Source organism: Leuciscus leuciscus (genome assembly GCF_965113295.1).
Source record: "Leuciscus leuciscus genome assembly, chromosome: 17".
NCBI classification, from domain to species: domain Eukaryota; kingdom Metazoa; phylum Chordata; class Actinopteri; order Cypriniformes; family Leuciscidae; genus Leuciscus; species Leuciscus leuciscus.
The window spans coordinates 9381302-9397246 of record NC_138741.1 but is presented as its reverse complement, the minus strand read 5'-3'; the positions used below and the strand labels follow the sequence as shown (position 1 = coordinate 9397246).

The 15945-nt window shown below is 40.0% G+C and overlaps 1 protein-coding gene across 1 annotated transcript in view; it reads left to right on the top strand.

Moving 5' to 3' along the window:
* stard9 (StAR-related lipid transfer (START) domain containing 9) overlaps nucleotides 1-15945 on the top strand; it is a 48581-nt gene that overhangs the window by 11253 nt on the left and 21383 nt on the right. Inside the window, exons 4-8 of the mRNA XM_082143179.1 lie at nucleotides 8965-9081; nucleotides 9165-9197; nucleotides 10549-10607; nucleotides 10739-10851; nucleotides 15255-15397. Coding sequence (XP_081999305.1) covers nucleotides 8965-9081; nucleotides 9165-9197; nucleotides 10549-10607; nucleotides 10739-10851; nucleotides 15255-15397 — 465 coding nt within the window. The remainder of the gene's footprint in view (nucleotides 1-8964; nucleotides 9082-9164; nucleotides 9198-10548; nucleotides 10608-10738; nucleotides 10852-15254; nucleotides 15398-15945) is intronic.

Below are 15945 nucleotides of genomic sequence, written 5' to 3'. Positions count from 1 at the left end.
AAGAACAATACCTATAAAGTTAATTATAATGATAATTATTAGCGTCCAACCTAATGGATGATATTGCACACTGCAGTTATGTCGTCAGGCGCTTTAAATACGCAAGCTCTTTAAAGTCGGGTGGATTCTGATTGGCACCGTGTCAGTTTTTTCCATTCATCAGCTAAAAAATTATCGTTCTAAAAGTTATTTCAGTGATATTATTCCTCTGTGTCATTATCATTATAGTTGTGGTGTGTACTTCCCTATTCTCATAGAATTAGAATGACTATTAAAACTTTATAGTTATCGTTCTTGGTGTGAACAGGCCTTAACTCAATAAACCTTTTATTTGATTCACAAGTGGAAGTGACAAACTGACAGCCAATCAGAACATATTTGATGTTTAATATACAGCTGTGTGGGATATTGAAACAATGAGATATCATTGATTCAACAAAAATTGTTGGACTACTGCAAAAAAAATCACAAGTTCTCACAAACTTCAGACCAACAATAAGCATGGATCTCATATATGCAGTACTCACAGTTAACTAAGTTTACTGTTAAACAAGTGAACTTTATCTTTCCTTTGTCCTTTTGAGAGATAGACCGAGAGAGGCAGTGAATCGTCTCCTCAGTCCCGCCCTGGTGTTCCCTTCAGAGTGTCTTTGTCCGCACTGTATGAAAGAATGAGCTGTGATGGCCCACGTACAGAGATGACCTTGTCTGCACAACACTTTTCTTTCTCTTCACTCGCTTCCTCTCTTTCAATTTTGCCCTGTCAGAGCTTTACGGCAGAGGCCTGGAGCTTGCATTCCTGAGGCGGTCTGCTCCGGAAGAGAGAAACTGACCTCTTTTTGGAGTCCTGTGGGAGGGTGTCCATCTGAAGCAAAAAAATAAATAAATCCAGACTATCTCATCATCATGTGTGCTCAGTGATCAGCTAACAGTCTGTGAGCTTGCGTCGTGCTGTGACCACTTTAGGGTAGGGTAGGCAATTTTCGGAGAGGCTAGCAATACCGAGCTAGCTTTGAAAGCAGAAGATCCCACCCTCCCTTCAGAGCGTCTCCTTCAAAGCACATGAACGCTTAACAGGGAGCAAACAAAAGTGTCATGTGAGATGATAGTAAACTACCTCATGTCTCAAAGCACATAACATGCATGAAACACGTTTATGATGTTTGATGTCTGTGCGAGCAGAATATGCAGAGGTATAAAAATACATAAGAGGCAGGTAGGACATCGGACCGAATGCAGTGATTAAACGAACATTTTATGGTCCTATGCCTCCCACAGTCGATATAAATACATATAAAAACATTTAGACCACTTAACTTATAGTGATTGCTATCAGGATGTGAAGAGACTTTCAACCAGCATAACAAAAAATTTTTCTGGTATAAATCACCTACTCTGCCTTTAAGGCTGTTTACACTAAACGCATCAAATAAAAAATTCTAAATCTATATTTGTACTGTTGCCAAGTCAAGTCACCTTTATTTATATAACGCTTTTTACAATACAGATTGCATCAAAGCAGCTTCACAGTGATAACATGAAAATAATACTACAAAGTTTGTTTCTAGAAGAAAATTACGTCATCGTCCAGTAGGGCAGATCAATCATTTTGTTGAATATTAACTGTCCCCAACTAAACAAGCCAAAAGCCAAGGCAAAAAAAAGGTTGTCAAAAGTAGTGCAAGCGTGTGGAGTATTTCAGAAATGGAACGAGGCGTCAATTTACTGGTGTCTCAATGAACTGCATCCAGTGTAGACCGTATCGCTTATTTTAATGAGTTCATTAAACTTCGTAGACACCGTGGGGTCAAATTTGGCCCTATTTACTTTTTTTTTTTTTTTTTTTTGTCAGCATGAAACTGAAGTTGTGATAGTCATTTCTTCCCTATTGTGTTGTATATCCCAAGTGAAACTGTAGGGTGAGACTTGATTTGTCCATTGAAAATGTATTGGATTGTTGGATTGTTGTGGTTTGCTATTGCTGTGATCTCATGTGAGTGGCAGGTTGTTCCACCCTCATGCCAGTAAACACTTTATCAGAGAAGCACAGATTTTTCTAATTGTGCATACTCTGTACACTCAGCTCTCAGATACGGCTTGAACTAATCAGTTTGTCGACAAGGTGGCAACACTGGCCAAAGTCATTGTCACCATTGACACAGTCAAAAAAGAAACAGACAGAACAACAAAATACACGTAAGTCTAATTTAAATGAGTACAAAGACATTTTTATTGCTTATAACTTCTGGAAAGACACTGGCACTGGACAAAGACACAGTATACTTCGAAAGACTACACAATCAGCTGTCAAAACTGCGTCAAAACTGAAGTTTACTTTGGGCTTTAGAGCACATTACTAGCCTTGTGGTGAACAATTTATCAATGCAAGTTAATTTTAACTCTCTCTCTCTCTGTAAAAAAAATCTGAAAATTTGCTTCCCCTCCGGGATGATGTTTCTTCTCTGGGGACGTCAGTTTGACTGCTTTGACAAACATCCTTAAACCATTTTCCTCCAACCACCAGTTTACTGCCAGCTAAAGTCAGTCAACTTTCATTTCAAGCAGACTTTAATTTCTTAATCAAGTTTAGAGCGTATGCCAAGTTACCACAGTTTTACTATAGTAACAATAACTGAAGTCACTGTGGGATTTTGAATGAAAATTTGGTTAGCATGTAAATCTTTCCAAGGGTAAGTCTGACCACATCACAGCCAGTATAAATGCATTTCTCTGTTCACTACTTTTTTATTATTATTATTTAAATATTCACTTAATAAAGTCAGTAAATGCCGTCTTCATTTCAAATTGCACACATTGCTGACATCAGGAATTATTCCGTCTAATTTAGTTTAAAAGAGTCTCATGAAGTCTCACGTTACTCTTTAATTGGAACTTTCCGTGAAGTGCTTTTCTCTAAGGCTGCAAGCAACAAAATGAGACTGGAGTCTGTCCTTCCTGTGGGGTCTCCAGAGACGCCTCAGTGGAGGGGAAACCAGCCCCGCTCCTTCTCTCCGACTTCTCCCCTATTTCTTCCCTTTAGGATCCAGCTGCCCCTCCCTGCCCCCTTCTATCTGTGCATGTGGGAAGATACTGGCCTATGTGTTTGTTTTAGTGGCTAAAAGATTGGTGGTTGTCTTTGGCGGAGCATGTTTATCTGTATATTTCCATGTGTGAAGAGAAAAATGGAGCAAAGAGGGCTGAGAGGAGGACAGAGAAGAGGATCAGGCCTTGGAGCAGAATAGATAAAGATGAGAAATGGAAGCCAGCTGTTGTGAGGGCAAGGTTGCATCACATCCTGAATTCATTAAACAGCATCTTAACCATCTTTAAAGCTTTGGAGTATAACCCACACTTTTGTAACACCATAAACATAATCATTTGTGAGTGAATACATTTTTTGACTTGGTTCTTTTAAATGAGTCAGTTGAACAGATTCACAAATCAGTCTGAATGATTCAATAATGAATCACTCTTAAAACGGTTTTAAAAATCCAGAAAATCACAAATTACTGGGAAGATCATGGAAATTCATCCAACAGATAATGACAGATCATTTCTTCCATATTGAAAATGTAGGGGACTTGGTTCAGTTCATCAGTTGTTGATTGGATGGAGACAGATCTGATTCCAAGCTTGTAGTCGATTGTAAGAAAGGGGCATGGTTTATGCTGACAAAAGGATCGGAGAAGTCCGACATGAACAAATAAAAAAGTAAAAAATGCCTGGATGAATTGTTCACAATAAGATCAATAATATGCATTTAGTAAATACACAGGGTAAATTTCTGTTTCATGCAGACTTCAATCAAAATGTGTCCAGACTAAAAGTAAAGAGTAAAGAAAATGATGTTTTCCATAATATGTGCCCTTTAAATATATTCTATTTTGGTTTCAATTTATTTGGTTTTCTCAGGTTAATTTTCAAAGCTTCAAATAATGATTTTATTGGAGAGGATTGAGATCACATAGACATAAATAAATGATGAGAGTGTAAAGTAGAAGTAGGTGAAGCGCACTGGGGTCACTTTAGCTGCAGCCCCTCTCTCGCCAACACCACAGCTGCTTTAGTAAATCATTTTACACATACAGATTGCACTAGGAAGACGTCATTGGTCCAGAGCTGGAGCACAATGCTGGTTTTCTTTTCCAAGTGAAGTCAGCTTTGTGTTTTTTTTTTTTCACCCTCCCTCTTTATCACTCTCTCTCCCCTCCCTCTTTTCCTTTTCGATACAGTGCACGACTTTATTATGCTCTTGGTATTTCTGGGTTTCTGTGTGAGTGGCATGAACAAAATTTGCACAAAACATCTTTACACACAGTCTTACCACGTACGTCAACTATCAAATTTTTTCAGTGACGCACAAAAGAACATGTTTCTTTACAAAGAAATTCTTTGATTATACTTTTATTCAGCAAGGACGCGTTAAATTGATTTAACGCATTTACAATGATACAAAAGATTTCTTTAAAATAAATGGTGTTCTTTTGAACTTTCTATTCATTAAAGAATCCTGAAAAAATAGTAAGCAGCATAACTGTTTGTTCGACATTAATAATAAGTAGAATTGTTTCTTGAGCACCAAATCAGCATATCAGAATGATTTCTGAAGGATCATGTGACACTGAAGACTGGAGTAATGATGATGAAAATTTAGCTTTGCAAACACAGGAATAAATTACATTTTAAAATATATTCGGATAGAAAACAACTGTGTTTTCATCAAATAAATGCAGCCTTCGTGAGCATAAGCACGCTGCTGGCTGTGGAAGTCATTTACCCTCATAACAGCTGCGATGGGAAGAGCCTTTATTTGAATGGGAGTAGAAAAACTCCATTGGTTTTGGGTCTTTTTCTTCATTCCTTTAGTTTAGTTTTTGCTCCATCGGCTAATTGCATCAACAGTTGGTGTCTTGGCGTTCCTGTTTGAAACTCAAGTCCAGTCTCTCTCTCTCTCTCTCTCTCTCTCATTCTTTAGCTCTTTCTGTGGGCCGTCTCTGTGTAGCCCTCAGAATCCCCTGACCTCCTTCCCTCCCCTTGCAAATTTGACCCACATAATGTCTGTGAAAGTATGACAATCGTGTAGCAAGTTGAACCCCTGCCAATCAGCTCCGTGTCATTCTCTCTCTCCCACAGTCCCCTCCACCACCCATTTAACCCAGCTTTCCCTACAGTCGCATGCAGCTATAAACAGGAGCTCAGAGTCATTACATGAAAATATCTCAGTCAGAACAAGTCTAGGTGTTGTTATTCCCAGGTTTGTGAATACAACATTTGGATTTTGAGACAAAATCTCAAAATCAAGTGAGACAAGTGACAAAAATGACTTTCTCTTTTTTGCATGGAACACAAAAAAAGATGTTTAGCACAATGTCCAAGCTGCTCTTTTTCCATAAAATAACAGTCAATCATTTACAGTTGTCAACACTCTCTTTAATCTTGCATTTGTTTTTTTTGCAGTGAAGATTTTGCATTTTACATTTTTAATATTTATTACTTATATATTACATACACTACCGTTCAAAAGTGAAGTACAGTTTTTAAATGTTTTTTTAAAAGAAGACTCTTATGCTCACCAAGGCTGCATTTATTTGATCAAAAATACAGTAAAACAGTAATATTGTGAAATATTATTATTATTATTATTATTATTTAAATTGTTTTCTATCCGAATATATTTAAAATCAAATTTATTCATGTGATGGCTGAATAAAGCTGAGAAGTCCCTTCAATGTAAACCATGTGTTTCAGTATTTTTGTCCCAGTGCTCTGTATAAAAGCGGGACTGACGTATTGGTCTGTGGTCTGGGACGGCCCTTGCCTTGGATAGGCTCCAGTTGGCACTCCCATGAGATATCACAAGAAACAAGGAGTTTTTGAGAGGTGGCTATTAAGAAAGCCACATTAAAGAGCCTCTCCTCACTGTAGCGCTCCACACTCTGATTACAGGCCTTAGGATTTTAAAAGTGGGTGTATTACGAACTAACAGCTTTTTAACGGAGTGGATTATTCGTCCTTTAGTCTCCTTTTTAGAGTCTTTCACCAAGGCCTTTAAACTCTTTCACTGAGAAGCCAAGACTGAACCCATGATGGTGTTGTTTGTTATTGAAAGACGTCATCTCCCATAATTTAGACTGCCTGACACTTTCTTTCCACTGCCCCACTTTTGGATTTGCCCCTCCCAGACTGAGCATCTCCTCAAAGGGGTCTTTGGGATCACATGTTGCCTAAAGCACTGACCTTCTGGACAACTTCCTGTCCAGAATCAACTCTAAATTCAGCTTTCCTCTAGCATTGTGACCAGAAGTACATTTGTTTTTGTTTGTGGTATGAGGAGGAAAAAGGAGGAAAGCAAACATCAGATGCTTTTGTCCAAGGTTTCCTATGTCTGTACACATACGCACATTCATAATTGCATGCACACGCATAATCTTAGAGGGGGGTTTAATTCAATTTTGGCCAAAGTCTTTAAGTATTATTATTATTATTATTAATATTATGATCATCATTAATACTGTTTTTATTTTACATAGTATTACTACTAAAGTAGTAAAAAAAGTAGGGTTTTTTTTACAAATTTTTTCAGTTTTTTTATAATGTATTATTATTCATAGTATTAATAATATTAATTGTCATTGTGTTTTTTTGTGTATTAATGTTTACACAGTGAAACCGGTTAACATGAGCTGCCTTTTTTGCAGTCTATCAAATAAACTGAAAATATTAAGTTTGGTTTGTCAAAGTAAACTTCTTTGTCATGACACACATTATGTTTCTGAATTTTGTCATAATTGATCATCTCCATTTTCTCATGCCTATTTGTGCATGTTATATTGTGGGACCATCTCTAAAGAATCTACACTTACATTTTTTACTTTTTAATTTATTTTAAATTAGGAGCACAAATGAGCAAGTTTTGCTTTTAGTGTAGTCAGACAAATGACATCTGTGTTCAAATCACCCCATACCATTAAATGGGGCACTATTTGAGGTTACAGCCATTTGAAGTAATATCCGAAACCATAGTGGATGTTATCGAGTGCACTCATTAAAATCCCATAATACACCGCAATAATATGTACAACCGATGTGCACTCAACGGCTAGAGAATACCCATAATTCTCTGTGAGGGTCACGCCGAATGAATTCCCGCATTGTAAGGTTTATACATTCTATTTTCCGTGACAGTGTACAAGATAAATCGGTTACACTTTATTTTATGGTGACGTAGTTACATTGTACTTTGTAATATTAATTAACTACATGTAGTTACTATAGATTTACGGTTAGGGTTAGGTTTTGGTTTAGGGTTAGTTACTTGTAATTATGCATAACATACTGTTATTACTATGTAGTAACGTGTAACTATGTCACCTTAAATAAAGTGTTAACGATAAATCTTTTCATTACTACTGGAATTACCTGTTTGCAAAGTTTCAAATGATTATAAAAAACAAGCACAAATGATGAAAAAGCAGCAGTTCTTGCGTCGCATTCAGTGTCCGAATTCACTCCTTCAAGTGGACTATATTAGTGGAATAATGTAGGGGCGATTTCGAACACAGCCCATGTCATGTGTCAGTTCACTACTTTAAGCCATAAACACTAATATAATGCTGTTTAAGAACTTGTTTGAGACTTGAGAGTGGTTTTGGCTAAAGTCCAGTAGTGACAGGGAGAGCAAATTAAAAAGAAAGTGCTGTGACATTGAAAAGCATCTAACATGAGCTGAGTTCAGTGGAGAGTGAGTTAAGATGGACTTGTCTAACAAGCTCCCTCACTGATTCTTTCTTTCAAGCTGAAGAATGAAACTCAGGATAATTAGAGTAAGTCAGACAGAAGCGGCTGCTAGATCCACTCTCCCTGCAGACAGCATCCCAATTAGCCTTCATTCACACCCTACACAGAGACCGGCCTGGCCCCAGGACTCTTCTCATCTCTGCCAAATACATACCTGGGTTACAATACCCTGAGAGAGTCTCTTGTTTTGCTGACTCACTGGGTTTTCAGTGGACGTGAAGGTCAAATTACTTTCTCTCTCCCACACCTGTAGTACACAAAGAAAGATGTATTTTATGTGTTTAGTTTTGTAATCCTTTTGAAAGTTCATGAAGATAGACAAGGATGTATGAAAAACAAACGTTTGTGTTGGTTTTGTTCTTTTCGGCTCACTGGATATGGTGCTTTATTCGCAAATGTTTTGTGCGATATTTCAATTTTGCGCACAAGTTACATTCACAACTTTGGATGGAAATATAGCTACTGTGTGGATGGTGGATGTCAGTATATGTTAAAGGTACAAAACAGATTTTATTAGCAGAAAAAGGGCTGAATTAATTAGTTGTTTTCTGTAAAAATGGCAGTTTTACAGTGTACAATCCCTCTTAAATTACTCATCTACACAGTTACTCTACTATACATAATGGGGGTTGTTGATATGGTGTGCTTTTTTAACATGTCAGACTGGCATGTGTCAGTGTATTATGAAGTGTAACATAAACACAGGGTAAATGCCAGCGTAGTGCTGAGATGGACAACATGCTGTCAAGGAGATTTCGTTTAGACACAGGAGTTCAATGAATTCTGAAGAAAAACAAACTGAAGGAAGAGAAAGAGGAAAATAGAGCAGACCAAGTGGGGCTGGTGATAGAGGAGTAGGACTCTGTGTTTTCATTTCTCCTCTCCTTACAGTTAAAAAGGCCAAAGCTTGATCTCCACACGCTCTGAGGGTCTCGAGCAAACACAGATGCAGCACATTCTCTTCTCTCTAAACATACACAAACATACGCAGGCAACCTTCAAAGACCAGGTTGGCTCTCTCTCTCAAACAAACATGGATCAACAATAACGCTCTCTCAACAAACTCATTCAAAGTATACAGAACAAGAATTTCAACACCTTGAGATCCAGGCAGGTTTTGCACTAACCTAACAAAATTTGTCTAAAAAAGTGTGTCGTCTCCTCTAGGTGTTTCAGGACCTGGGTGTGTGTGTCCTGTCTGGGGCTTCAGAGGGGTATAACGTGTGTCTGTTTGCGTACGGACAGACGGGCTCAGGGAAAACGTACACCATGATGGGTACTCCGGTGAGTAACAGCACTAGCATGAGATAAAGTCATTGATGAAGCTTTATTTCAACCTAAATATTATGTCGTCTTCATCTTTGCAGGACTCCATTGGGCTGACACCTAGGATCTGTCAAGTAAGATGCACACCAGTAATGTTTTGAAATTTTAAAAAGTTAATTAAATGTCCTAATTTAACTACGGCTTAGTTAAGCCTGGCTTAATCTAAGCCCTGTCTGTGAAACAAGGCCATAATTTCTTTCATCTTCAAAATACAGTTGAATATATTTCTGTCCCTCCATTGAAAGTCTATGCAACCAAAGTTGATACTTGAAAAAGTTGTAATTTTTGTCATTTGTAATATTTGCGGAGGTTGTCTGTGATCTTAATCCCGTGCGAACTGGCCATGTCTGTAATTTGTAAAGTAAAAATTCCCCCGCAAATGACCTACCATATTTCGCCGAACACCAAGGTCCTGTGTTAATATTAGTCCCGTGCGAATCGGCATCTCTGTGATTTGGCAGGGTCGTATATAATTTTTTTCAAGGTTTTTGTTTTCTGTGCGCCTTTTTATCCATCTTTCGCGAAGAATGGGGGCTGCGTTGGAGTGTTTTGATAGTAATTTGGGTGCTGGGTAATATCGCTATACCTACACCACAACTATACAATTTGCAGAAAGATAAGGCTGAAAATCATCAGAAGAGTGAATGAGAAAGAATGATTAGATGGAGATGGATGACATGTATAACAGCATGCGGTAAGGAACATTATTCTGTTTATGATATATCATACATCTAGACCTATAATAACGACAAGACATTTCCAAGCAATAGCCTATTGACATCATATCCGGGGGATATGTCAGTAAATTTGAGTAAAATCACAGGCTTCGCTTATCCTGTGCGAATGCGCCACACTAAATTCAGATGTGGGTGGGTAATTTCTAAATCACACAAGGTCCCCAAATAATACTAATCCAGTGCGAATAGGGCTAAAGACATTGGGAAAGTAATCCATGTAAATCAACTTGTTTTGAGCATGTCTTTTGAAGTAATGGACTATTTAAATTGAAAATGGAAGATCAAATGAGCTTTCTTGACACACATGCATCAAGCAAGTACAGTTGAGCTTCTGTTAACCATATTTGATGTGCTCTATGTGTGTTGAACAATGATCATAAAAAACAATTGTAAACAGAAGACTTGGATTAAACTACTCAATTCAGATGAATTACTTTTATGATGTCTTTATGAACTTTTTGAAGCCTCAATTTTTTCTTTTGTGGACTTTCAGTGGAGGGCTGAAAAAATTCTCAGTTTTAAATAAATATGTCTGCATTTGTGTTCTGAAGATGAACGAAAATCTTTTATTGGGTGAACTATCCCTTTAATAATGACATCTATTTAACAGCACTGCCACTTTACATTATCCATGGCGTTATCTTTGAAAGTTTTCTTACGAAACAAGCCTTTTTTATCGTTTATTAAGGGTCTATTTAGGTCTGAAGTTGACTCTACTGATGGACAGAGCTGTAGAGTTGAAATAAGGTGAGAGGAAAACCCTTGGATTCTTTTTCTTTGACACTTTCGCAACAGTACCAACAAACATATGCTGAGAATGAATCAAGAAAAATGCCTGTAAGTGAAAGCAAATCACAACCTTATGTTTTCCTTCTCAGTTTTTTAGAGATTTATAATGAACGTGTCCGCGATCTGCTGAGAGGTGCGGAGCAGAAGAAGCCAGCACCCCTGAGGGTTCGAGAACACCCAGAGAAGGGGCCCTACGTGCAGGGTGAGTGTTCACACGGCAAACTTTAAATGGCTTTCAAGCTGATTTGTTGTAGAAAGAACAAAACTGGTAAAGTAAGTCTGGTGAATCTCTTCAAACAAGTCAAAATATCTCTTGTAACCTACACTTATGAAAACACGAGGAAAGCGCTCACTGTGTTATAACGTTTAATGAATGGTTGTATATTTTTATTAAAGAAGTAATTGTGTACATAAGTTATTCGTTCCTGACTGTTTGCATTTGTAACTCAGGGTGTGTTCACACTTGGCAGTTTTGGTTTGATTAAAACTAACTCAGGTGCGATTGCTCTGTCATGGCGGTTTATGTAAATGAGTATGAATGCTACCATCCAAACCCTGGTGCGCACCAAACAACCGGACTGAGATGCTGAAAAGATGAGTCCAAACAATTGTTGGTGCGGTTAAACCAAAATGTTAATGCAACACAGACCAAAGACATCTAAACTAACCAAAAACAGGACGTAATGTCACAAGATGGGGCCCTTAGAAAGGACAGAATGCTGAAGCATACCTGTTGTTTCTCATCATAGTCACGATGTTGCCCATCACAGTTCGGTACAGGCGTCAGAAACACCATCTCCTTGCAGCAGATCTTTATTTGTGTGCTACGGAAGACTCCTTTACACTTTTTATAAACTTTTAAACTGTGTCAAAATACCATCATACATACGCACATACAAGCCTAGAACACAGCATTGTTTTGGATGTTCAAGTTAAGTTCCGTCACAAAATATATATATATTTTTTTGTTTCTTTAGGCTCAGTCTTAAAATGACAGTGTGAACGCTAAGCGAACCAGGACTAAATGTATTTTTTTTTTTTTTTTGTCCAGACCAAAAGAACCAAGAGAACCGAACCACAAGTGTGAACATACCCTCAGTTCCCACCACAGCTTGTGTTGAGAGTAGCCAACTTGTAGGCTTTGCTCTCTCTCTCTTCCTTCTTGTCCAACATCCAGTCATTGTGTGTATTAGGAGAAAGCCCAGTGCAGCAAAGGAAGTGACCTCACTTCCATGTGGCTGCTGGGAGCTGAGTAGAAAGGCATTGTGTATTGACCAGATGTCTTTCTCAAACGTCTTTCTCAAACATGTAAACACAGTAACTCCAAAAAGTATTTGGACATAAAGGATACTTGAAAAGGTTGAATTTTCCTTGCATTAAATAAGAAAATACATACCTTTTCTAACTAGATGTACCGCATCGCGGTACAAAATATGACCGCCGCTCAGGCCTGCACTGGCTTTCCACAAAAATAAATGACGTGGAGTAATTTGGCTGTATTGCGTGTTTATGTATATACCTAAAAAAAGTAATAGTATGTGCATGTCTGTCTGTGTGAAATTTCTTCATCCTCGGTGCCACGGTTCAGGTAGTTATTTAGGAAAAACTGCATTTTTGGGGGTTTGGGGGGGCCCAGCGCGGGGGGGGAGTGGCCCCCGGGGACCAAACGAAATTTTTCCGTAGAAGTCTAGTGGGGCTACATGCCCACCAAATTTCATGTTCCCCGGTGTTTCGGTGTCCCTGGTATCGTTGACGAAAAATTTACGGGGGCCCCAGCGTAGGGGGGGGAAGTGGCCCCCGGGGACCAAACGAAATTTTTCCGTAAAAGTCTAGTAGACCAACATACCATAAAAATTTCTTCATCCTCGGTGCCACGGTTCAGGTAGTTATTTAGGAAAAACTGCATTTTGGGGGGTTTGGGGGGGCCCAGCGCGGGGGGGGAGTGGCCCCCGGGGACCAAACGAAATTTTTCCGTAGAAGTGTAGTGGGGCTACATGCCCACCAAATTTCATGTTCCCCGGTGCTTCGGTGTCCCTGGTATCGTTGACGAAAAATTTACGGGGGCCCCAGCGCGGGGAGGGGGGAGTGGCCCCCGGGGACCAAACGAAATTTTTCCGTAAAAGTCTAGTAGACGAACATACCATAAAAATTTCTTCATCCTCGGTGCCACGGTTCAGGTAGTTATTTAGGAAAAACTGAATTTTTTTGGGTTTGGGGGGGCCCAGCGCGGGGGGGGGAGTGGCCCCCGGGGACCAAACGAAATTTTTCCGTAGAAGTCTAGTGGGGCTACATGCCCACCAAATTTCATGTTCCCCGGTGCTTCGGTGTCCCTGGTATCGTTGACGAAAAATTTACGGGGGCCCCAGCGCGGGGGGGGAAGTGGCCCCGGGGACCAAACGAAATTTTTCCGTAAAAGTCTAGTAGACCAACATACCATAAAAATGTCTTCATCCTCGGTGCCACGGTTCAGGTAGTTATTTAGGAAAAACTGCATTTTTGGGGGTTTGGGGGGGCCCAGCGCGGGGGGGGAGTGGCCCCCGAGGACCAAACGAAATTTTTCCTTAGAAGTCTAGTGGGGCTACATGCCCACCAAATTTCATGTTCCCCGGTGTTTCGGTGTCCCTGGTATCGTTGACGAAAAATTTACGGGGGCCCCAGCGCGGGGGGGGGAAGTGGCCCCCGCGGACCAAACGAAATTTTTCCGTAAAAGTCTAGTAGACCAACATACCATAAAAATTTCTTCATCCTCGGTGCCACGGTTCAGGTAGTTATTTAGGAAAAACTGCATTTTTGGGGGTTTGGGGGGGCCCAGCGCGGGGGGGGAGTGGCCCCCGTGGACCAAACGAAATTTTTCCTTAGAAGTCTAGTGGGGCTACATGCCCACCAAATTTCATGTTCCCCGGTGTTTCGGTGTCCCTGGTATCGTTGACGAAAAATTTAAGGGGGCCCCAGCGCGGGGGGGGAAGTGGCCCCCGGGGACCAAACGAAATTTTTCCGTAAAAGTTTAGTAGACCAACATACCATAAAAATTTCTTCATCCTCGGTGCCACGGTTCAGGTAGTTATTTAGGAAAAACGGCATTTTTTTGGGTTTGGGGGGGCCCAGCGCGGGGGGGGGAGTGGCCCCCGGGGACCAAACTAAATTTTTCCTTAGAAGTCTAGTGGGGCTACATGCCCACCAAATTTCATGTTCCCCGGTGTTTCGGTGTCCCTGGTATCGTTGACGAAAAATTTAAGGGGGCCCCAGCGCGGGGGGGGAAGTGGCCCCCGGGGACCAAACGAAATTTTTCCGTAAAAGTCTAGTAGACCAACATACCATAAAAATTTCTTCATCCTCGGTGCCACGGTTCAGGTAGTTATTTAGGAAAAACTGCATTTTTGTGGGTTTGGGGGGGCCCAGCGCGGGGGGGGAGTGGCCCCCGGGGACCAAACGAAATTTTTCCTTAGAAGTCTAGTGGGGCTACATGCCCACCAAATTTCATGTTCCCCGGTGTTTCGGTGTCCCTGGTATCGTTGACGAAAAATTTAAGGGGGCCCCAGCGCGGGGGGGGAAGTGGCCCCCGGGGACCAAACGAAATTTTTCCGTAAAAGTCTAGTAGACCAACATACCATAAAAATGTCTTCATCCTCGGTGCCACGGTTCAGGTAGTTATTTAGGAAAAACTGCATTTTTGGGGGTTTGGGGGGGCCCAGCGCGGGGGGGGAGTGGCCCCCGGGGACCAAACGAAATTTTTCCTTAGAAGTCTAGTGGGGCTACATGCCCACCAAATTTCATGTTCCCCGGTGTTTCGGTGTCCCTGGTATCGTTGACGAAAAATTTAAGGGGGCCCCAGCGCGGGGGGGGAAGTGGCCCCCGGGGACCAAACGAAATTTTTCCGTAAAAGTCTAGTAGACCAACATACCATAAAAATGTCTTCATCCTCGGTGCCACGGTTCAGGTAGTTATTTAGGAAAAACTGCATTTTTGGGGGTTTGGGGGGGCCCAGCGCGGGGGGGGAGTGGCCCCCGGGGACCAAACGAAATTTTTCCTTAGAAGTCTAGTGGGGCTACATGCCCACCAAATTTCATGTTCCCCGGTGCTTCGGTGTCCCTGGTATCGTTGACGAAAAATTCAGTAAGGTGACAAAAAAAAAAAAAAAAAAAAACTTTGACAATCCCTATATGACCGGCTAGCTACGCTAGCGGCGGTCATAATAACTGTTCTGTTTTTTCAATTATTTTGAACTGTTTTGCTAATTCCCGACAGATTAACAACCAGTTGGAGAACCAGAACTATATTATAATATGTATATATTATACATATATTACAATTTAAAACCTAACAAATGAAAATATAATGTAAATGTTTTGCTTGAAAAGTTGTGGTCACTGTACGCACATGCACATTTAAACTGAGGCTAAACTCAGACCAAATTACATCATAAAAGACCAATTAGTAAATGTTTTAGCACCGCAGTCCACTTTATATTAAAAGAGGATTTTGCATCATTCTTCCTGATTGTGTTCCTTTTACAGTAATCTAAGTGTCATTCTCTGGCAGGAAGAGCGTATCTGTGACTCAAATTGTGGAAAGGATGATGATGATGCTATTATGTGTTTATCATAGGTCTTTCTCAGCATGTAGTGACCGACTACAAGCAAGCAGTGGATCTACTTGAGGAGGGCATCGCTAACCGCATCACAGCCGCTACACACGTTCATGACGCTAGCAGTCGATCTCATGCCATCTTTACTATTCAATACACACAGGTTTGAATCTCTGATCATGTCCATAGCATCTGAAGATCTCCCATTTGTCTTTTTAAAAAAAAAGCAAACTGCATTAAACTAGTGTTGATGTATGACTGGTTAAAGCACCTTAAAGCTCTAAATGGCTGCATTTTCTTGCTTCATCATCCAAGTGTCAAAAAATATAATTAAATTATCTCTACATTACCATTCAAATGTTTCGGGACAGTACGCTAATACTTTTATACAGCAAGGATGCATTACATTGATCAGAGGATTTCTGGTCCTAATAGAAATTGAACATAGAATTGAAAAGAGTTGAACTTTCTATTCATCTGCAAAGAATCCTGAAAAAATGTATCACGGTTTCCACAAGAATATTAAGTAGTACAACTGTTTTCAACATTAATAATAATAATAAGAAATGTTTTTTTTGCACCAAATCAGTATATTAGAATGATTTCTTCAGGATCGTGTGACACTGAAGACTGGAGTAATGATGCTGAAAATTCAGCTTTGCATCACAGAAATAAATTACATTTTGCAATGCATTCAAATAGAAAATAGTT